At 46.7% G+C, this 23,226-nt stretch overlaps 1 protein-coding gene across 13 annotated transcripts in view; it reads right to left on the bottom strand.

Annotated features, from left to right (window-relative positions):
• Positions 1–22,317, bottom strand: part of Tmem164 (transmembrane protein 164) — a 163,148-nt gene extending 140,831 nt beyond the window's left edge. For 4 of the 13 annotated variants that reach the window (XM_006528781.2, XM_030251292.1, XM_006528780.2 and 1 more), the window contains exons 1-2: positions 20,725–20,933; positions 19,715–20,373 (exon numbers count right to left, since the gene is read on the bottom strand). In XM_006528781.2, coding sequence (XP_006528844.1) covers positions 19,715–20,101 — 387 coding nt within the window. In that variant the 5' untranslated portion in view covers positions 20,102–20,373; positions 20,725–20,933. Of the gene's footprint in view, positions 1–19,714; positions 20,374–20,724; positions 20,939–21,107; positions 21,552–21,780; positions 21,894–21,961 lie in introns of those variants that run through there. The other 9 variants (NM_001199357.1, NM_001358727.1, NM_001358728.1 and 6 more) reach the window with 6 other exon arrangements.
• Positions 22,318–23,226: the final 909 nt, after the last annotated feature.

Here is a 23,226-nt window from a genome sequence, read left to right as displayed (position 1 = left end):
ACATTCCCTACAATATTCTTCTACTTTCACTTGAGCCTGAAGGCTGCCCCTTGTCTCTTTTTCCTTTATATTCCCAAGGCAAATGCCTCCCTGACATTTATAGTCCTAACCACACCTCAATTGCCTTGGGAATATTCCAGCCTCAAAGGTCTCAAAGTCTCAAATATCTGAAATTTAAACAAACCCCAACACGCACTCATGACCTTTTTCTCTAAGCCAGTCTCCTCACCTGAAAAGCAAAGGGACTGAATTAAACTCAATTGACTGAAAAACAAATTTAAAAAAGAAGGAAGAAGCCAGGGATAGACCACAGCTGACAGTGCTTGGGAGAATGGACAAAGTCCCAGCACCACACAGACTGAGGCTGGCAGCAGCACATAGCTGCAATCCCTGAACGCCTGTAAACCCAATCAGAGATGGAAGCAGGAAGCTCAAAGGCTCAAGGCCGGTCTTAAGCTACATACAATTTAAAAACCTGTCTGGATTGCGTGAGGCGGAGGAAGGGAGGGAGAGAAGAAGGGAGGGAAGAAAGGAGGGAAGCTGACCCAGAGTGCACCAGAATTTAGAGCACAGAAAAATTGATTTAAAAAAACCAGACCTCACAGTGAAGGAACACAAACTCTCAGGAGGGGGAAGGCATAACCAAGTACATGATGTAAGGCAACAAGAGTGCCTTTGGAAGCCTGAAGACAGCTTCATGGGGAGCGCCTGGGCCAGGCCTTGAATGATGACTATCATTTCAACGGGAAGAAAAGAGCATGTCTGATTGAGGGTGCAGCATGAACAAACAAAGAAGCATGGAGGGATACAGTGCCCATGACTCAGCCTGAAAGCACAAGGAAGCACGGAACAGAAAACAAAATGGAAAGGCCTGGGAACAAAATCACAGCAGATCCTCAGTCATAATGTATGGAGCCCAGGTGTCAATTCCCTAGAGGACTTGTGTATTCACCAACCCTGTCTGTGTGCCGTCTCTGACTGATTTGATAAGTGGCTGACTAGAAAATGACTCTAAAAACATTTTGAACCTGCACAGATACTCCCTGGGAAACGTGCCTATGGCTGATTAGCCTCGTCAGCCAAGAACACCATAAAGTATATGCACCTCTTTGTCTGCCATCCCTGCAAAAGGCAACTGGGGGCGGCTGATGGGCTTTCAAGAATGGATCATTCTGGCAGGAGCAGTAGATAGAACAGGAAAGATACTCAAAGCAGAGAATATCCATCAGGAGGCTGCTGTAATACGACACCTGAGACACATGATATAGATGCTGATGATGAAGATAAAGGTGACGATGAAGAAAAATTAGATGAACTAGGACAGAAGACTCAAAAGGAAAGGAAGAGATGGATTGAAGCCAAAATGAAAAGGACTCGAGAAAAAAAGAGGAGTCCGAGGCTATATCAAGGTTGGGGCTGTCAGGCAAATGCTGAGCCCGTTTCTGCCTTCCCAATGTCCTCAGGGGGCCTTTAAAGTCACACAGCTCAAATCAAGTGGCTGGAAGAACTGGAAAGAAAAGCATAGACTGTTATGATAATCTTCTGAGAACATTCCTTTCTTAGTCCTTGCCCTCAGAGCCTATCTAGTGACCCAGGTTGCATTTGCCATGATTATTCATGATTATTCTGCCTGTTAACTAAAAATTACGTTTTTCTAAAGGATGATTCATCCTTTGGCATTTTTCAGAAGGCTGTACAAATATCTTCTTTAACTTGAGTCCCACGATTGCCATTTGGACAAAGAACTGAGGTCATTCATCCCTTTCAGAAAATGGGGGGTGTGGGGGGCTCTGAACATTTGCTATGCACGCATGAGCATTCTAAACATTCCACAGACAGTCATGTACTTAGTTCTTAAAAGAACCTCATGAGATGGCTCATGGATTGAAAGCACTGACTCTTCTGCCCGAGGACCGGGGTTCAATTCCCGCACCCATATAACAGATGCCCTCTCTGGTTTTCTTGGGGTTATGTAAGGTGCACAGACACACATGCAGGAAAAAAAACATTCATACACATAAAAATAAACTTAAGAGATTCTGCTGGGCAGTGGCGGTACATATCGTTAGTGCCAGCACTTGGGAGGGAATCTGAGTTTGAGGCCATTCTGGTCACCAGGTCAACAGACTGAGTTCCAGGTCAGCTAGGAACATAGAGAAAGCCTATCTCAAAAAAACACCCCCCCCCCTCCCAAAAAAGAAAAAAGAAAAGAACTTCATGAAAGGGATACTGGTATTATTACCATTACATGGTTAAGAAAACAGACCCAAGTACTTCAGGTATATTTGTCCAGCAACAAACAAAAAAAGGAAGAGATTTAGAAACCTCGAGATAAAAGAATAAAGGAAACAAAAATAAACCATGCCCAGAAATGTCAACAAACTTAGCCAAGCTAGAAAGCAGCAACGCTGGGATTCAAAGCCAGCTAGTCTGGCTCTGGGACCTGTATATATAACTAGCTTCCATATGTCTTATTCTATAAGAAGGCTGAAGCACAGACAGGCTACTTGTCAAGCCCAAGCTACTCAGCATTGTCAACCAGTTAGTAACAAAGCTAAAACCAGGAGCCAGGATTACATAGCCCCCAACCCAGTACTCTTTGTGCATCGTTCAAGTCCACTGGGCTAACAGATCATCTTGACCTTTTTTCTTCTTTGACCACTCTTGCTTATGCTCAACAGAGCTTCTAAGTCCTGCTCTGGGTCTCAGGTGCCAGTCTCTTTCAAAGAGGAATGGACTGTTTGTAGCCACAGCTGCATGGATAATGACAGTAAGCAAACAGCATCTGGGGCCAGGCCATACTGGCTTTACAAACAGGCTCGGTGCTCACACAGCTTCCTGCACCAACTGTCTATGACAGGCAGCAAACAATGCTGGCATCAAGAACTGGCTCTCTAAAGGAAAAATGAAGGGGGGAAAAAAGGTGTGTTAGGGTTAGGGGCAGAACAGCAAAGGAGTCACTATACCAGATACAAAGGACCCTCATTTTGAAAACTGCAATGGATGACTATGTTCAAAACTCACAAGGTCTAGAGATGTAGCCTAGGGGTAAAGGGCTAGCATGTAAAATGCCCACCATTTAATCCTGCAGGCCACAGACACGATTCCTGTCTAATTCCATTTTATGCCACAAAAGTTGGAGATGTAAGGAGGCCTTAGGTGGCATTGCAGTTAAGACGCTAAGTTGGAAATCCAGAGCCAATCCAGCCCTGCTTCCATTTAGCTGTGTAACTTTGCTACAGGTAGACATGGGTATCCACTGGGCATCTGCTGAGAGTCCTAGGTTCCTGTGTCCAAGAACACGAGACTGGACAGAGATAGGTGGATGTGAAAAAGACTTAATCAAGAGAAGATGCACTTCCAAGAGAAGAAGGAAGAGGAGCTGGGAGAAAGGCCAACAGCATTCCTGCTGTACTGACAGGGGCAGTCACAGGGAGCAAGTTTGTACATCTCAGTTCTTTGCACAGGCTGTTAACATGCTGATCTCGGTGAAGAGGTTTCTAATCCTTCCCACAGCCTACTGGAGTTCTTTAAATGCTAATTTTGACCTGAGCTAGCTGATCTACTCTGCTGCCCCAACTTTGGGCAGCCATTTCACTTCTCTGAGTCATTTGCTCATCTAGAAAATGAGGAGGATCAACACCTCTGAGCTACACTCGGAGGTTTCTCTTCGCTCTTTTTCCCATCACTCAGCTGCTTCAACAAGGGGAGAAAGTGTTGCAGGAATAGCCTACGTTTACAAGTCAACAAAAGGGGAAATGAATGAGAAGCAAATGAAACAATTAGATAAATCCAAAGTGACTTTGTGGAAGGCTGCAAATGAAGTAATACATGAGCAGTAGGCTTAGCACCAAGCCAGCCGCATATTTAATGTGTGCTCAAAATTGTTCAAGATTGTTGTGGGGCGTGGTCATGCACACCTGTAATCCTGGAACTCAGAAACAGAGGCAGAAGGCTCCTGGCTGCAGGGACCACCTGGACTAAAGAAAAAGACCAACACCTTGTCTAAAATACAAAGTCACACGTGTTATTATTACAGTCAACGTTTCCAGGAGTGTAGAAGATAAACATCACAGTGCGCTCCTCCTCTGAAATCTTTGCCCATCAGACCTGTTCCTGGTTTACAGTAGCTCAAAGGTCTGCAGAAGACTCAAAAGCCAAGAAGAGTTTCTTGCCAATTATACTGCCGCACATACTTGTAATCCCACAAATGGGCGTCAGCTACGCTTAAAGTTCACACAAGAAAAGAAGAAACCCGTTGACAAGGGAAGACAAGAAGAAAGTGGAAGTGCTAGAGAGCCAGTCAGACAATCATCAGACTGGGAGGTCATTGAGGATGAACCCTCCCACTCCGGCTCAGCTTTGGACTCCACCCTTGTTCCTCTGGTAACACACCAATCGTAAGAAAGGGAAACATCACAATTAAACTGCCTTAAAATTTACTAAGCTGTACAAAAGGAAGGCAGAGACGGCAGAGCTTTGTTGAGGCCCATTAAAGGAAAGCTGCCTCCTCTTGATAAATCTTAAAAGTATGAGCTTTGAGAATGGGATCTGAGCTCTAACCTCTGGCTCAGGGTGGAAACAATGTTCTAAACTGAGCTAGAGTTATAACAAAGGTTATAACCTCATAAAACATGCTATTGCCTCCTCCCTACCCTTAATCATTAACCTACTTGTGCCTGCCAGTGAGCCACGTGACCACCTTCAGGAAAACTGAAAACATGCTAAGGAGATGGGAGGACTAATTATCCTCTTAATGAGACAATGTCCTTACACCTCCCAGAAGCCTCTTCTTCAATGCACTTGCTGGGAAGTCTGCCTGCTTTTCTGCTTTTCTAACTCACAAAGTATAACTACCCCCTGCACACTTTTTATTACTGCTTTGGATAGCAGTCCTAAGCGGAAGTTCCGCTTATGCTTGCCCTGACACTAAGCTTCTTCATTCTTTCTCTGATGTTCCCCCTCCTACTCCTCCCTGTAGCTACTTGCAAACTTACATCTAGCTCAAAAATCTCTTAGGACACTGTTGTTTCCCTCTGACTCTATTTTTAAGTTCTATTAGCAATGAAACTAAAGAGCCGGCAAAAGGGGGTCAGTTGCAGTCACAGCAGGATTCAGGAACTTAATCCAGGTTATAGTGAAGGGACTGGAAAAGGAGAATTTTGAAAATAATAATAACAACAACAGGTGTGGGTCACAATGTACTCTGCAAATTGTTTTTCAGGACAGACCCAAAGCAGGGAGTAAGACATTTGGGAAGCTGATCCAAGCCTGCTTTCCACGTGTGTCCATCTGAGCAAACATGACCAAACAGGAATGGACTTGTCAGGAGACCCAGGGACACAACAGCCCTCATACTCCTCACAGATCCAACTCAGCCTTGGGCAAAAGCCGTTCCAGACAGGATGGCCATGGGGCTAGATCAATCTATCTCTTTTTCTTCACTTACTGGTCAGAAAAAATAAATCAAATCTCACAAGCCAACAAGGACAAGACCTCGGCTGCTGCTAGCTTCAGAGAACCGGACGGAGAAGTTACACAGAAGACCCACAGGTAAAATTCATCCCTTTCGTCTGGGTGCCCACACTGCTTCCTGCTGGGAAGGAGAAATATCTGGGGGGATGGGGAAGGGAGTGGAGAGCAGCCGCTCACAGCCCTGGGGTCCTAGCGTTCAAGATAACGAGCCACTTGTGCACATGACCCTCAGCAACATTCCTACTGGCTGCGGAGAATACGCTGCAGTGAACAGAAGAAAGAATAAAAGTGCAGCAACAGGCACGCATGCACACACCCAAGAGACTGAAGCTTCCATAAAAAAATCTCTTAACAAATGCAAGTGGATCCGCAGCAAGTCCCAGTGTGAACAGTACCCTTTATTGCAATTTTTCCTAACTCTTAGAACTGTGACTTTGGAGAAAGCTCCTTTTATTTATTTATTTGGTTGGTTGGGTTTTTTTCGGGTTTTTTTGTTTGTTTTTCAATACAGGGTTTCTCTATGTAGTCCCGGCTGTCCTGGAACTCACTCTGTAAACACTATAGACAGGCTGGCCTCGAACTCAGAAATCTGCCTGCCTCTGCCTCCAAAGTGCTGGGATCAAAGGTGTGTGCCACCACTGCCCGGCTCTTTCCTTTCCTTTTCTTTTCTCATTTTGTTTTGCCCCCCCCCCGCCTCCCCTCCCCCCCCCCATGAGTTTCTCTGTGTAGCCCTGGGTGTCCTGGAACTCAGTCTGTGAAACAGACTGGCCTTGAACTCATGAGATCTGCCTGCTTCCACCTTCTGGGTGATAGGATTAAAGGTGTGCACTAGCACCGATTGGCTGGAAAAGTTAAGTTCTAATGTCTGTCCTTCCCTTGGGTTGCTGTTTCTTGTACACATGTGCTCCAAACAGCTGTCCCAGGGAGCTAGGACTATCACAAGTAGCACCCTGTGCTCCCCAGTCCTCACCTAAAGAAGTGCCTATCACCCATCAACGCCTGTGAATAGACCGAAGGATCTTCAAGGTAAGGGTGAGGCATCTCCCTATCCCATGGCTGACAAGTCACAGAACGAAGGGGTATAAGGCTTAGAAACTGCATTTAAATTGGCTCTTCCTCTTGGGACTGGTGGCTTAGACTGCAGAGCACAGTCGATTTTAAAACAGCGGTTCTTGAAAAGAGGGGTTTACCAAATACTAGCATTGTAGAAGGCACTGTGATTTGCTGCTGCTGCTGCTGCTGGTGCTGCTGCTGCTGCTGCTGCTGCTGAGGATCCTTTTGTGCTATCTGCTGGTATGTTAGCAAAAGCATCAGGAGTCTGATCTCCTGAGCAGCAAGCCTTCTGCTACACTGTGCTTCCCCCATTAGCTAAGATACTGGTCTGCTTTAACCCTGCTTTTCTGGGCCTGGGTATGGATGTAGATCAGTGGTAAAAACTTACCCAGTACGCACAAAGCCTCGGGTTCTATCCCCAAGCTTGGTAACAAAATAAAAAGGAAGAAATAAACTTGCCTTTCTCTAAGCCCTGTGAGTGGTTCATTCTCTGTGAACAAGCACCTGCCCCTCAATCAAAAGATATTAAGAAAAAAGTCAAAGTGAAATCCATTCACCTGTCTTTATCTACCCCACCCACCGAAAACCACTCTCGCCTGCTCATCTCCTCCCTGGTTTCCTAGACTACCAATCTCAAGATAGCTTGCACCATGGAGTCAGCCCACTGACAGAAAGAAAGAATAAGTAAGCCAAGAGGTCTCTGGAAAACCATCAGAGCCACCTCCTGACCCCCATTCTTCCAAAAGACTAGTTAACCTACGGAAACTTTCAGAATGCCCACAACCATTATCGCCAGGAGCTAGCTTCCTGCAAGCCAGGGTTTCTGCCCACTGCATGCCCGACACAAAGATTCTGGGGAAGCTTTGTTAGTTAAAATTCTAAATCCAGCATCAAATCCCTCCCATCAGGCAGCCAAGCCTGAGACAGCAGCAGTCACAATGATAATCAGGAAGGCATCTCTCATTTCAGTTGCCTTCATGGTAGTTGGGGTGACAGTGGTGGCAGTCACTGGCTGTTGTCACCCTCCTCATCACTATCACAGCTAAACCACACTGAATGAACACTATGAACGTGTCACTTCCTATACAGTCAGTGACTTACCAATGGTTTCTCAATCTTTCCACAACCCTGCTATATTGATACAGGGTCGTTTCATTTCACAAACGTGGAAACACAAACTAAGCTGCCCAGGGTTACATAGCTAAAAGGATTTGAATTCAAGACCATAGCACCTCAGCCCATATCTGCCTTGAAATACATAGTACTACAATTTCTGCCAGTAAAAAAAAAAAAAAAAAACTACCTTCTGGTGGCATGCTCGCAGCGAGCCAGGACTTCTGCTCAATGCTTGATTGAAATGACTTAATTTAACTTTCACAACAACCCTGTTTGGTAAATGCTGTTAGTACTCTTCCTTAGCAGATGAGCAAAACTGATAGAGTAGTTCAATAGTACGCCTAAGGTCACGTAGTAATGGAACGCAAACCCAAAACCAGGAAATAGAATTCAAAAGCTCTCTCTACTAGGCCCAATTTACATGAGGACAAGGAGATATTTCCATTGCCCTACTTAGTCAGGAATCCTGCTGGGTCTCAGCAAGTGAATGCCAGTGAAGAAACCTCTCTAGTCCTCCCGTGTACAGTCAGGACTGGTTAACTCTAGGAAAAGAGGACCCATCTACTTCTAGACGTGTCTCCTAGCTCCCATTTCCTTCATCCCGATGTCTGAAGATACCACCTCCCCGTGGTCCTCTGCTAATGCTATGCCCAGACCATCTAATAAATGTGTACTTCAGATCTCCCAGAGCCACAGTTAAGGGCCTTAATGTGCAATCTGGCTCCATGCCTTATTTAATCAGCACCTGAATGAAATGTCTCTGCTAGCAACAGCCAGACCCTAGTCAGCTAGACTCTTTTCTGCAAACACAGCTGGTGAACTGGCAGAGGCCATTCCACTCACAGGCAAAATATACCCCAAGGTGACAGCAATGCTGGCTTGTGATGGGAGTGGGGGCTGGAAAGTGCTGGGATGGAATGATGATAGGCTCAGGCTACCTTCACCTTCCTGATGATGGCAGGTTCCTTCTCCTACACACCTGAGCACCTACCGTGGGCCAGGGTCTGCACACTTCCTGCCGACCACGCACACTTCTAGCACCTCTAGCCTCCTGTTGTCCACATCCTTTGGAAGCAAGCAGTACAGAACAGTATACTCCACCAGCAGGAAAAGATATTGATAGCTGCAATTCTTGCTAGCTACCAAAACACAATCCCTGGACAAAAAACACAGAAAAGGCCAGCTGCTCAAAAACACTAGGCCAGGGGGAAGGTAGTAAGTAACTTTTGTCGTTGTTTTTCTTTAAAAACATTCTTTGCAAGGGATGGTTGGTTGGTCTCTTATAGAGATAGCTCTGGCTATACTGAAACTCATTATGTAGACAAGGCTAGCCTCAAATTCAAAGATTCACCTGCCTCTGCCTCCTGAGTGCTGGAATTAAAAGTGTGTGCCTCCCAGGCCTAGATGTCTGTCTGTCTGTCTGTCTGTCTTTCTTTCTTTTTTTTTTTTTTGGTTTGGTTTGGTTGTTTTTCAAAGCAGGGTTTCTGCATTGTCCCTGGCTGTGCTGGAGCTCACTTTGTCGACCAGCCTGGCCTCCTGGCCTTGACTCAAGAGATCCACCTCCTTCTGCCTCCTGAGTGTGGGTATTAAAGGCATGTGCCAGCACCCCGTGGTGAGGTTTATTGATTTTTAAACCTAAATAGTTATTTTAAAAGGTGTTTTTTTTCTTTTAAACAAATTCACACAAAGAAATAATCAAAAAATGACAGCAGTAACTAGCAAGAGGAATAATAATTATATTCATTTTTGTGTGTAGTTACCAGTTCTGTTTTCACTAATAGCGGAAAACAAGAAGAATCAAGAGCCCAGAGCCTCAGATCTTCAAGCAGAATGTCTTAAATAAACACACGGAGTCAAAGGGGTTTCTGGTCCCACTCCTTTTAAGCAGCTATGCATAAAAGGCTGTCTTCCTTCTTTATACTCAAGAGTATTTTATTTTAATATGGTCTCAGTCCTTTGTCTAAAGACAAAGAGACTCAACTTTCAGTCCAACACAAAAGGAGACTCTCAAAGATAAATAATGCAACAACTTTCTTCATTTTTAAAAATGAATTTTTTCTTTTCTGGTTTTGAGAAGTATCTCACCAGAGAGCCCTGATTAACCTGCAGCTCACTATGCAGACCAGGCCAGCCCCCAAACCACACTAATCCGCCTCCCTCTGGCTCCCCAGGGCTGGAACTAAAGGTGTATGCCACCATCCCGACTGGCTAGGGAGACAGACAGTTCAGCATGTGAGACAAACCCAGCCACCAGAATTCCACCTCCAGCACCCACTTAGCAGGAAGAGAGAACCAACTCCCGAAGCTGCCCTCTGATCCCCGCACCTACCCACACACAGACACACACATAACAAAAACAAAATATGCAAAAATTCAAAGTTACAGAAAAGGTTGATAGGTAATATATTAAAACCAGAAAAACTTGAGAAAAACACAATTTAAAAAAAAAAAAAAAACTCATTCTTTCCCAGATAGCCAGTGGAGTCTATCCACATGCCAGTCCCACTTCAGTGGCCCCTTTTAATCGGAGGGTCGTTCTCCCCAGCTCCCCCTGGCAGGTCACATTGTGTAGTGAAATGGAGAGTTGTTTATATTATATCTAGTTATTTGGTGCGGTCAGAAGACCATTTGCAGGGGTTGGTTCTCTTCTTCCATCATCAGAGTCCCGGGGATAAGTGCTTTTACCTGCTGACCCACCTTTCCAGTCCTGAAATGGGCATTTGACATTGTAGAAGGCCTTGCGATAGAGCCTGAGATACTCCTCAAGGAGGCCAACTTAAATGGAGTTGTCAGATAAAAAGACAGAGAAATAGAGAAGACTATGAAAACGGTAGGAAAGCAAGAAGTCTTGAAAAAAGGGAAGGAGGGAGGGAAGGAAGGAGCGAGGGAGGGAGGAGAAAGGCTTACATGGTGAATCCCGATGGGAAGCTAGCTCATTCAAGAGGGCAGCCATCTCATGAAGCGCTAAATAATCACATCAAGGTTGCACGTGGGGCGCATGTTATCTCCACTAATCTCTGCTAACTTACCTCAATGATCTTCTGGGTAGCTGTCCTTGATGGCAGGGAACACAACCTTCAATGAACATCTGTGCATGAACATCTGTGACTATAATCAATGGCCAAGAAATGATAAAACACTCTCAAAGTTTCACTTGGAGGGGGCAGCAGCGTATGTCTACAATCTTTTTGGCAGTGGTCAGGGTCAAATTTAGGGCCTTGAACATGCTAGGCACCCTCAGCGTTTTGCACATTCATTCATCCATTATCTTCTTCCTTCCTTCCTTCCTTCCTTCCTTCCTTCCTTCCTTCCTTCTTCCTTCCTTCCTTCCTTCTTCCTTCCTTCCTTCCTTCTTCCTTCCTTCCTTCCTTCTTTTCTTTCTTCTCTCTTTTTAAAGGCAGGATCTCTCTCTATATAGCCCTGGCTAGCCTGGAACCTATTATGTAGAACGGCTAGCCTAAAACTTAAGGCATAACTACCTGCCTCTGGCTCCTCAGTGCTGGGATTAAAGGGCCTATGATCCCATGACTGGCCCATACATTGTATCTTATAGCTAGAATTCACTTCCTTTCCCTTTTTGTTGGGCCTCAGTAAACAGAGAACAAGACAAAGGCTCCTGCTCTCATAAAGCTAACATGCCTCCTACGGGAGCCAGCTCAAATCAAATGTCACCTCAAAGGGAAATATTTCCTTAAATGCATTCTCAAAACCACTTTCCCCTTCTATGTCTCATTTATGTACGACTCTACACATAAACACTGTAAATGAGTTGATCTACTGTCTTATCTTTCTCATCTAAACTATGAACCATATAAGACCGAACCCTGCTTATCATTTATTGTTGAATCTCCAGTGCCTGACTTCAATGGTTGGCATACAATAGGCATTTGCAAATGTTTATTAAATAAATACAGAAATTAATAAATTTTGGGATGGTGATATGGCTCAGAAGTTGCTCTTCCCAAAGGATGCAGATTCAGTTCCAAGCACCTACATGGTAGTAGGTCCTACCATCTGAAACTGCAAGTCCCCGGGGATCCCACGCCCTCTTCTGGCTTCCAGCAGGCACGGGGCACACAGGTGGTGCCGAGACATACCAGAAGCAGAGACATACATGCAGGCAAAGTATCCATACACATAAAATTAAAATCTCAAAAAAAATTAAGAAGGAATAAATTCTTACAATCACTTAAAATAAGAGTCTCACATACAGTTAGGATACAATAACCAGGTGTCAAAATGGCGTCCTGGAAGTTGGAAGAACTTACTGTTTTTTTTCTTTTTTTGGGGGGGAGGGGGGGTTCGAGACAGGGTTTCTCTGTGTAACCCTGGCTGTCCTGGAATTCACTCTGTAGACCAGGCTAGCCTCAAATTCAGAAATCCGCCTGCCTCTGCCTCCCAAGTGCTGGGATTAAAGGCATGCGCCACCACTGCCAGGCTGAACTTACTGGTTCAAAGGAGAAGAATGATGAAGAACTAGAAGATGATAAAATCCTACTTGAAATACTCTAATGACATCACCTTACAAAAATCTGATGACCTTATTCTGTCACTTAAGCCATACGAACTACATAAAGTACATAACTACAAGAACTACCTACATAGTCCATACTGGTAACCCATATACACCACTGCCAGAAGCCTAGCTGCCTTGCCCACAGGCTGCCCAGTTTCACAACAATCAGGAGAAGTGCTTGAACCATCTTCCCATTTACTATTTCAGCCACCAAGCAGCTCCCAAAAATGGGATCCAGGACTAGGAGAGTTTTGTTTACTTTGGGGGTAGTTTTGTTTTCGTGAGAGACAGTTCACCTCTGGAGTGCTGGGATTACAGGTTATGAAAGAAAGAAAGAAAATCAAAACATCATACTGCCATCCTTACCTTGGACCTGCTTCGGTGCCTATAAAGGGAGTCAGGCATCTACATTATAACAAGACAATCACTACTCTCCATTCTCGTACCTCTCTTCATGTCTGTCCAGCCTGGCCAGATAGGGACCTTTGAGACTGGCGTACCCTCAATGTAACAAAACATATGCATAGCAAAAAGGAAAGAAAAAGGAAAAATGGGGCTTTGGTATAACTCATTGGTATGACACTTTCCTAGTACACACAAAGTATGTAGTCCGTGCCCCAGCACTTCAGAATAAATGATAGTAATAAAGATATAAAAGACAAGGACAAGATGAAAAACTTGGCTCTCGCTAAGAATATTTCAAGTAGACACAAAGACAATGAGCTATCACTGAAGAATACAAGAGAGAGAGAAAAGAAAAGTGAGTCACTGGCCTAAGACCACTCTTTTTATTTATATATTAAAATAAGACACCAACATTGCCATGCCCAAATGTCTACAAACGGACAAAGACAAAGGTCCAACAGGATGATTTCCTCCTCAGGAGAAAAGTTACACATTGGATGCAGAGCGGGCCATGGCTTTAATAACCAGCTCTTTGTGGTGGAAATTTTACAAGATGTGTGTGCTATAAAACCAAGCCTGCCTCTATCCTCTGACCATTTGAAAGACCTATCAGAAGACTCACTTTTGGGGCAAAACAGACATGAACCATGTCTGTGAGATCTCAAAAGAACACTGGCCACCAGGGTAGAAAGAAAGGAAACCAAAACATCAAGTCTGTCAGTCACTTAGTCTGCCTCCATTACCCAGGACCACAACATCGGTATACTCAGGTCTGCATGGAGATAAGCTATTACATGCTTTTTTTTAATTTAAAAAAAAATCTGCTCCTACAACGCTGGAAACTGAGGAAGCATGCCAAAACAGAACCCTCACCAAACAAAATGCATACTAAGCGCACACCCTGCCTCTAAGCTATACCCCAACCCCTTTCCCAATATTCTGCGAAATGCTGAGAGAGAGGGTTGAGAAAGGAGGACAAAGGATTTTAATAGAATGACAAGAATAACTGGAGTCAGGTCAGGATCATCTAGAAAGGTTTCAAAGGAGAGAATCCTCAGAGGAGAACTTAAGAGAGAGAGACGATCCAAAGCAAACCCCGTGAAGACTGAGAAGGTTCTCTGTGTGCGTGTACGTGTGTGTATACATGTGTGTATACGCGCGCGTGTGTGTGTGTGTGTGTGTGTGTGTGTGTGTGTGTGTGTGTGTGTGTGTGTGTGTGTGTGTGTGCGTGCGTGCGAGGTAAGTTAACAAAATCCAGTAAGCCTACAATCGGGAACTGAGCAGGAGCCAGAAACATCCTGCTTATTTGAAAGCAAGCAGGACGGCCTTGGGTTGTATTCACAGGTGCATGGCATGAAAAGGCTCAGAGGGAAACGCATTCCTCTCTGCTTAGTATGGGCTGGACCTCTTCAAAGAGTTACAGTGCCCAGTTTTGCAGGCTGTGCATTATAAGGGCATGGAAACCCGGGCAAGGATCCAGAGAAAAGCAACAGGGATTATTAGAAAAACGGCTCTTGGTAGCCATTGGGAACAGTAAAAAGGAGTCGAGTCCAAAGTAAAACCATATTGGTCACTAGCCATTTTGATGAGCTTTGCCCAGCTTCTCTGGTTAAGTGATTGCACAGGTATTTAGCAGATTAAAAAAGCTTTGCTTTCCCTGTATTCATTTTTATGGTAAAGAGCTAGAAAGAAAAAGGTTAAATAATTTGTTCAGGTTCCCACAGAAAGCCATCCGCATCAATACTATTCAACTCCAGTGTTAGATGGAGATGCTTAATTCACCAATCCACAGCACCTCTGTTTAATCATAAATGTAGTCTCCTAAAGACTGCCGACAATGAAAGATGGGGAAATTCTCTGCAATCTTCTCTGGAGAGAAGAATAAAATAAACTAAAACAAAGTCATGCCTCAATGCCGAGACCCATATAAACATTAATTCCCTGGTGCCGTGTGCCGTACTCGTACTCATACTGGTCTGACGACAAAGGACACAGAGCATCTGATAAGCTATCAGCAGATTGCTGGATCCCTCACTGTACCCATTACCCACAAACATCAATCCCATATAGGAAGGGTAACCAGTGCTCCAGACAACAGACTGGGAATTAGGAGCTGTGTCTCCTGGGAAGTCAAGCGGGGGGGGGGGGGGGGGGGTGTCCTCAATCTCAACTCTGTGTCAGGGTTTCTCTTCTCCCACACAAATCCATCAGTCTATAGAATGTACCAGTGAGGATTCAAGTCACAGACGCTACCACCAAAAGGGCAGCTGGCCTTTGTTCTGTTTTCATTTTTGAGATGGGTTTTATATATCCCAGAATGGCCTCAGTCTTGCTACGCAGCCAAGGATAACCTTGACCTTCTGACCCTTGCTGGGTGCACCTCCTCAGGACTGTGATTACAGGCATGTGCGACCATGCCTGCTTTATCAAGTGCTAGGGACCAGAGTGAACCTAGGGTGCCATGCATGCAAAATAAGTACTCTTCTGACTGGGCTCCAGCCCAGCCCAAAGCTCAGAATCGGTGACTAAAAATCACTGCATACTTTTAGAAGGGGAGGGGCTGGGGGTGCACACTTTTATTCTCATCACTCGGGAGGCAGAGGCCTGTGAATTTCAGACCAGCTTCATTTCAAAGTGAGCTCCAGGTCAGCAAGAGTGCAATGGTGAGTTCTTGTGTCATAAAAGAGGAGGAGGAGGAGGAGGAGGAGGAGGAGGAGAGAGGGAGGGGAGGGGAGGGGAGGGGAGGGAAGGAGGTGGGGAGGAAGGGAGGAAAAGACAGAAAGAAAATTGAAAGGTAAAAGACAGAAAGAAGGGGGTCGGAATAGCATTTAGCAAATCCAAGGCAGGAAAGTCCTATCTGGTGGAAATCAACCCTCTACTATATTATGTTTTTAAAAGACAGAGCATGTAATAACAAACACAATTCTAAAAAGAGACAGCTAGACTACAGAGGTGGCTCAGAGAATAAAAGTGCTCGCTGTGCAAGCTGGACAATCTGAGCTCTATTTCCAGGACCTAGAGTGGATGTTTAGGATAACGAACATCTGGAAGTTGTGTTCTGACCTCCATACATGCACTGTGGTATGTGTGTATAGCCACATAGACACACACACACAAACACACACACTTATTAAAATAAATCTACAAAACAAGAAAAAGCTCAGCATTACTAACTGATTTTTTTAAGTACTGGCTAGAAGCTACAGGTCAATTATCACAAATTATAATTGGTTAAATGCCCGGCCTGTTTCATGTGTACAGGCATTGAAGATTAAACTGCGTATGTTGTACCTGGCTAAGTTCAGTGCCTAATCAGATGTTAACACAGACATACGCAGAGCCCACAAGAATTTAGCAATTAAACAAAGCATGGAAAAGGAGATCTTTTCATTAAGTTCTTAAAATAAACACCACATAATTGGATTCAAGGAAAATAAAGTAAGTTGTGTTCAGAACAAAAGAAAGAGAAAGAAAGAAAGAAAGAAAGAAAGAAAGAAAGAAAGAAAGAAAAGAAAAGAAAAGAATCACTAAGTTAAAGTTAGTAGTAGATCCCTATTCCTTACAACACAATGAGCCAGACAGTTTTGTTTCAATTTGACACAGTCCCATTATGTAGGCCAGACTGGACTTGAACTTGCTGTCCTCCTACCTAAACCTCCTGGTGCTGAGATTTCAGACATTTGCCATCATGTCTAGATTGTCTGGCATTTATTTTAACTCTTCTGCTGAGAAACTGTAGTTTGTTTTTTATTCCCCCCAGATTTAAACAGCTACAAGAATCTCTTCTGACTAATCCCAGATTCTCACGGTGGCAGCTGAGAGTTAAAGCCACCTGTGCCACTAAGTTGCTGGGAGATTTCTGGTAAACAGTCCAATAGCTCAGTAAGTCCATCCTCTCCCGGCCCCTCGCCATAATTCATACCTGCCAAAAATCATGGGCAAAAGGGGATTGAGTGGTCATGCTTGAAGAAACCTTATTGGTGTAGTTGGCAGGCAGAGCAGATATTTAGCACAGAGTTTAATAATGCTGAGCTAACCTGGGCACTTGTATCTCCAGCCAGAGCAGAGCTGTGAGCTGGTACCACTACAAATCCTATAAGCCACTAACAGTCTCCCATCCTCAGACCTCGAAGAAATCACATGAGACCAAAAAGAAACGCAACAGCAGGAATGTTAATCAAGAAGAGAATCCAGACACAAGTTATGGCCTTCCTTATGTTACTACAGTTGGCAGCCGCCCAATGTAGCATGGCTGTGACGAGGGTCGGTGTAACAAGGCGTTGCAAATGAATATTTTGCAGACTGAAAAATGAGAGCTGGAGAAAGGAATCAATTTCCCTCCAACTCCCCTACTTCCTGGCCTAAAGTAACATAGCCCTTGTTACATACTTAAAGAGACTCTCCTAGAAAAGATCTTTCTACAAAACCAAACTGGAGGCCACAGATAGTATCAAACATCGAGCATGATCACGGTGAAACTTCTTTTCACTTCAACTCACATCTCTACAATCTGTTACTATGTTATAGCCTAATTTCAGCTAATTCATTTGCAAAAAGCATTTCCTGATTCAGAATATCTCCCCTTTGCAATAGAGGCACTCACAGGAAACATTTTAACATCTCATTCTCCAGGCCTTAGCTGATCTATCACAACCTTGAATACGATCATGCATAGGAAAGTGCTTTTCGAGCAGTAAAATGGTAGACATTAGTAGTATGGTAAGGTGTTAGTAGTCTTCCAAACTATCATTAGTCATTTTTGCATCTAAGGCAGAACACTGGCTGCAAACAGCTGCTGTTAATGTTTCTTTTTTTAACTGACTTTCATCAACTTGAAAAAAAAATCCATAGTCCTGCTTCTAAGGAAGAGCCACATAGAACGCATTGAAAGTTGGGTGCATCAAAGCCTAGGACCTGAGTGGGTTACAAAGCAGTGGTTGGGGATAGAGGACAAAGGAATACAATCCCCAGGACACTGCAAGAATGTATCAGCATGACTCCAGTCTCTGCCTTCACTCTGTAGCTTTAGGGTATAAGCTAAGAGGAGGGAAAAACCCTGGGGGTGGGGGGTGGCAAAAATTCAGCTGCTAGTCGTTCCCCCCAACATGTGCCACCAAGGGTCACCTGGAGAATTTTACTTTACTGAGAGCCATATGGGGCAAAAGCTAAGAGTGAACTGGGTAGCTACCTGAGTTCCTCGGGGACCAGTTTCCTTTTTTTTTTTTTTTTTTTTTTTTTGGCATAAGGAGGTCAAAAGCCTTTCAAAGTGTCTCTGTTATTATACCCAACGGTTCTGAAGCAAAGAATCACAGAACAGACTGTCAAGGGCTAGGTGTCCAACTCTTGTCTCATCTTACGGGTAGAGAAACTGAGGCTCAGAAAGGGTACTTTCCCCCAAGCCATACAACTAATTAACTCCAGGCCTCCTGAGTCTTTTAAGAGCCTCTAAAATCTTCCTGTAAAAGACATGGCGCATCCAGGTTTGAGGTCATCACCCCAGCAGCAGCCCCACTGAGGCTGAATTTAACCCTTTGTTGACCTTCTAGATCTGTGGTTGCCAGAGGCCTCCAGACCTCTTTGTAGAGGTACCCTCTGACCCACCACCTGCACTCCTGCCTGAAGAGGCACACACAACAGAAGCTCAGATGTTTTGTCGCCCCTCATTAACAAAAAGGCCATTCATTTAAAAGAAAGAAAGAGGACGGGTCAAATTTGCGCAAGACAGCCCTGGCCTTTGCTGTGAATGGCACCCCCTTCCCAAGAAGCTCTCGCTCTCTCAAAAAAAATTTTTTTTTCAAAAAAATGCTGCCCACCCCATCTCTTTTCCATGCTTTTAGTGACCCAATCAATACCATCCCTTTTATTCCAGAGTTATCTACACCTCTACAAGATGCCAAAGGACCAAGGTCATTCTCCACTGAGGCCAAGAATGGGTAAACAAATGGATATTTAGGAAGGGGGAACTAGCAGATATCTGAGCTACAAATACACAGCCAAATCTTACAGGAAGGCCTCATCACCCTCAGCCACTCCTGGTTTAGGACTGGAGATTTGCAACTCCAAAGGAGAGTGGGTTTGAGGTCAGTCAGTCCCTGATGCTAAACCTTTTTTTTTTCCCTTGAGGCAAGTGACTTCTATCCTAGAACCTGTAACGTGAGGATAATAATCTCAACCTCTCTGGCCCTATGCAAGGTTGTCACAATTCACCTGAGCATAACCTTCAACAAATATAAAAGCAATAAAGATGCTAATGACAGGCTTCAAAACTACTCCGAGTCAGAGTCAAACAAGCAAAGTTTTCCACAGCCTGGAATCTAAAAGTCCTGATTGCCTTCCCTTTCTTCCTTTTCTCCTCAAGCTGCAGGAAGTTAGAGCCTCAGAACTTCCCTGAGCAGGCCTAGGAAAGAACAGATTACTGGTACCCAGCTGGCAACTTCCCCTATCAATCCCATTTGCTTGTCTTAGCATAGCTTAATGGGTAAGAGGTCAGGGAAGCAAAAGAAGTCAGCTTTCTTGAACACCCTTGGAGCATAGGACGGAGACTTCAAGTGGTAAGATGGAGAAGTTTGAAAAAAGGAAAACCCCTCTCACACGGGATCGCGATCTCCAGCCTGTGAGGAAATTAGGTTGCTCAAGTATCTTACAACCTAAAAGCTGACCTCACCCCGAGAGCAGACACCCTGAAATGAAAGAGTCATTAAGAGAAACCCCTAAAACTATTCCCCCCAATGTACCACAGTGGAGACAAAGAAGCTTGTGTGACCACCACCTCCAGGAAAGCCTGTCACCAGGCCCCTTGGGAAACTACTACAAAAGGCAGGAGTGCTGGCCATGCGCCACAGATGTGATCCTGAATGGTCACCTAGCTGGGGCTGGACTTCCTGCTGGTGAAAAGGCCAGGCCCCAGCAGAGCTGAGATGGGAGGGGCATGGGGCTCCAAGTGCAAGTCATTTCTAGGGTTCACCTCCACTGTGGGGCTGACCTGTTGTGCAATGCTGAAGTTTACTAGCACAAAAGCGGATGCTGGTTGGAAAAGCATTTGTAAGGGTCCCACTTCCCACGGGAACGAAGTGCTCTACACACCAGTGTCCTGAGCACGCTAATGACTCTTATCACTTAGGCTGCCCAGGAAAAAGTCAACAGACTCACATGCATCATGGTGACCAGGTGACAAGGGTTGAGCAGGTAGATGACGGTCTTGGTGGCGAACTTAAAGCCCACCTCCACCCCGAAGATCAGGCACAGGGCTACTAAGAGCAGATTCTTGCTCAGGCTCTCCTTGCCTTCCTCTGGCCGCTGGGTCACCTGCTGTGGCTGGCTGCTACGGCCACCCCTACCGTCCTCCTTCTGCCTCAGGATGTGCCGCAGGGCCACCAGGATCTCCAACAGGGCCAGGGTCAGGACCACCACACTTTCCAGCAGCCGCTGCTGCCAAGACAGGAAGGCAGCACAGTCGGGGCCCCCATTGCCTGCAAAACTGGGGTCGACGCCCCCATAGAGCCAGTCCAGGAGACTTTGGTAGCTATACCGGGACATGATGCAAAGTGGCTCCACTTGACTACGGTACAGGAAGCAAGAGCGAGATGGAACACGAGACCGAAGGGTTGCCCGGGCGGTGGAACATGTAAGGAGGGCACACCCGCACCCCCCTCTGGACACTGGGGCACCTAGAACAGGGGAGGGAAAGCTACACGCGAGGCCCGGGATAAAGTGCTGGCTCTAACTTGTCCCCACGGCTGTCTGGGGAGCCCCCCGCGCTTCTCCAGTGGCCACCAACGAGGCAGGGTTGAAAGGAGCCGTTGGCCAATCTAAAAGGAAGGAGAGGAAAAAAAGGTCTCAAAGAGGCAATTGCACGGGAATTAACGAAGCGGGGAGGGGTAACTAGTGAGGGAAGAAAAGGGGAACGGGAGTGGTGGCCAAGCAAGCACGGGTGAAGGCAAGTTGGAGGCCAAGAGGGTCAGGACTGGGACCTAGGGGGCCCGGCACTAGGCACTGCCGAGGGAGCCAAGCGGGAGGCAGAAGGGGGTGAGAGAGAGAGGGGACACGCGGAGGCTAGGAGAGAAGCTAGCAGGGCTGGGCAGGCGGGGAGGGCGACGGGGAGGGCAGGGACGCCGGACTCCTCGTCTCAGCCACTCCACGAGAGGGGGGGGGGGTCTTACTCCTGCAACCGCGTGGCCGTCTCTGCCCCCAGCTAGCAACTTCGCCGCCGACGGGGCCCCCTCTCCAGCCAATTTAGAGCAGTCCCGGTCCAGCCTCCCGCCCCTGGGTACACCCCCGAACCCCCAGCTCCACCCCCCCTGGCCCCTCACGCCCGCCCTCCGGGCCAGCGCCACCCTCAGCCCTCCGCCTGCTCCGGACCAGCCCCCCAGGCGCAGGCGGGCGGCGGGAGGAAGCCGAGAGGGAGGGCGGGGACGCGGGGCCAGCCAGGGGCCGGGCCATGGGGCCGCCACCCTCCGCCCCGCCGCCACCGCTCCATCTTCCCGCTCCTCCTCGTCCGGCCCCCCGAGGACTGGCCGCCGAGTCCCCCTGGGGCTCCACTCACCCGCTGCTCGGCTCCGCTGCCCGGGCTCCACCGAACTCTCCGTCTCCCCTCACTCCCCGCAGCCCCAGGCGGCACTCGGCTGGGCTCCCCAGGCGGCCGCAGCAGCAGCAGCAGCCGCCACCGCCGCCGCTCCGGCTCCTCCTCCTTGCCTTCCTCCCCCGGCAGCCGCCGCTCGCTTCCTCCGGTTTCCCCTCCCTCTCTCCACCCCCTCGTCGCCAACTCCCTCCACCTTCGGCCCTCCTCCCGTCCACTTCACCCCCTCCCTACACACACACACACACACACACACTCCTCCGATCCACTTCACTCCCTCCCTACACACACACATACACACACACACACACACACATACACACGTCTTCAAGCCACCACTGCCCCGCCTCGCAGCCTTCCCTCCACAGCCTACCCACTTCGTCCTCGCTTCCCACCTCCTGCCCTGCTTCCTCTCTGCTCCCCACCCCACCCCACCCCACCCCCGCCCCCACCCTGCTACCCTCGGAGGCCCCATCCCCGCCTCTTTCCTCCTCCTTCTCCAGCCTGGTCTTCTGCACTCCAAGCGTGCACTCGCGCACAGTTTTGCTCTTTCGCCACTGTGACTGAATTCACCTCCCCACCTAAGCCTGGCGGACTAACTCCTCCGTTGACCTGGTTCTCGGGCCACTACTTTGCATACCTGACCACATACTGGGCACTCAGCCGGTCCTCGCTAACTTCTAGGAGTAAGGCTGTGAAACTGATGGACAGGCTTTAGCTTGGGGAGTGTGCTGAGTATGGACTTCCTGCTTCCTCCCTTCGGCCTTGAAATGGGAGATTCAAAAAAAAAAAAAAAAAAAGACCATAAAAGTATTGCTCACCTTCTTGTCACAGCCTCACTTTCTTCTTGAGTGCCTAAATTTGAGGATTTCTCCTCGGACTCCTTCTAACCCAGCTCTGATGCTTTTCTCTCTCTCCCCCCTCCCCCCACCCTACACAAACCTTGCTGGCTCTCTCCCTCCTTCCCTCCTGCCGTCCTTCTTCCTCTCCGCCCCCTTCCGACCACAGCGAACCTTCAGTGATAGACTTGGTGGAGGAAAAGAAGATTCTCCTGACCTCTTTCCCTCCCCACCCCCGTCCCCCACCCGCAGAGAGAGACAGAGACAGAGACAGAGAGACACAGAGAGCGAGAGACAGAGAGAGCGCAGCTGCTTCCTAACCCCACCTTGGAAAGAACAGCCAGGAAAAGTGAGCGCTAGCTGGGTCCAGGGGGCCCCCTCTTCTCTGACGCTCTCTACCTCGTGGCTGGGCTGGCTCCTCTAAGGGCCGGTAATTAAGGAAAGAACTACTCAGAATGTACCTCATATTGGTTTAATATTTATTGCAGACTCGCATACGTTAGAAGAATATCCAGAAAAACCACAGTTAGGTACCTTGCTTAGGAAACACTTTCTGATGTCGACTGTAAGCCAGTCTTAAGATGTAAACTACAGTCTCCTGGATTATCAGGCCGATACCTTCCCATCCTTTGCAACCTAACAAATACAGCCAGGCAAGCTTGTCTGACTTTAAGCTTTTTGAAGCATCCACCAAAGGCAGGATGTTTTTCAAGAGGCTAACTAATAAAGAATGGCCAGGAACAAGATCAGTTCAGAGGCACTCACTTGGCCCTCCTTAGGCGGTTTTGTTGTTGTTGTTGTTGTTGGTTTTTTGGGGTTTTGTTTTGTTTTGTTTTTTCTGAATCTCGGCTGTATGACCAAAGAACAAAGTGAGGGGGCTCCGAGCACAGGAATGTAGCATCTGGAGGCCTCAAGTTCCTTATCTTTGAAGAAGGATGACAATATAGCTCATAGGGTTTTGCTCGTTCAAATGAGTTGACTTCTGTAAAACATTATTTCCTGTCTGTCACGTGGAGCGTATCCACTAAATACTACCTGTTGTTAAGAATCCAAGCAAGTGCCTTTAATTGGTGGTGGCCCACGCCTTTAATCCCAGCACTTGGGAGGCAGAGGCAGGCAGATTTCTGAGTTTGAGGCCAGCCTGGTCTATAGAGTGAGTTCCAGGACAGCCAGGGCTACACAGAGAAACCCTGTCTCAAAAAAACCAACCAAACAAACAAACAAAAAAAGAATCCAAGCAAGCATTT

Source organism: Mus musculus, chromosome X (genome assembly GCF_000001635.26).
Source record: "Mus musculus strain C57BL/6J chromosome X, GRCm38.p6 C57BL/6J".
Taxonomy (NCBI): Eukaryota; Metazoa; Chordata; class Mammalia; order Rodentia; family Muridae; genus Mus; species Mus musculus.
This window is presented reverse-complemented; position numbering and strand designations above follow the sequence as displayed.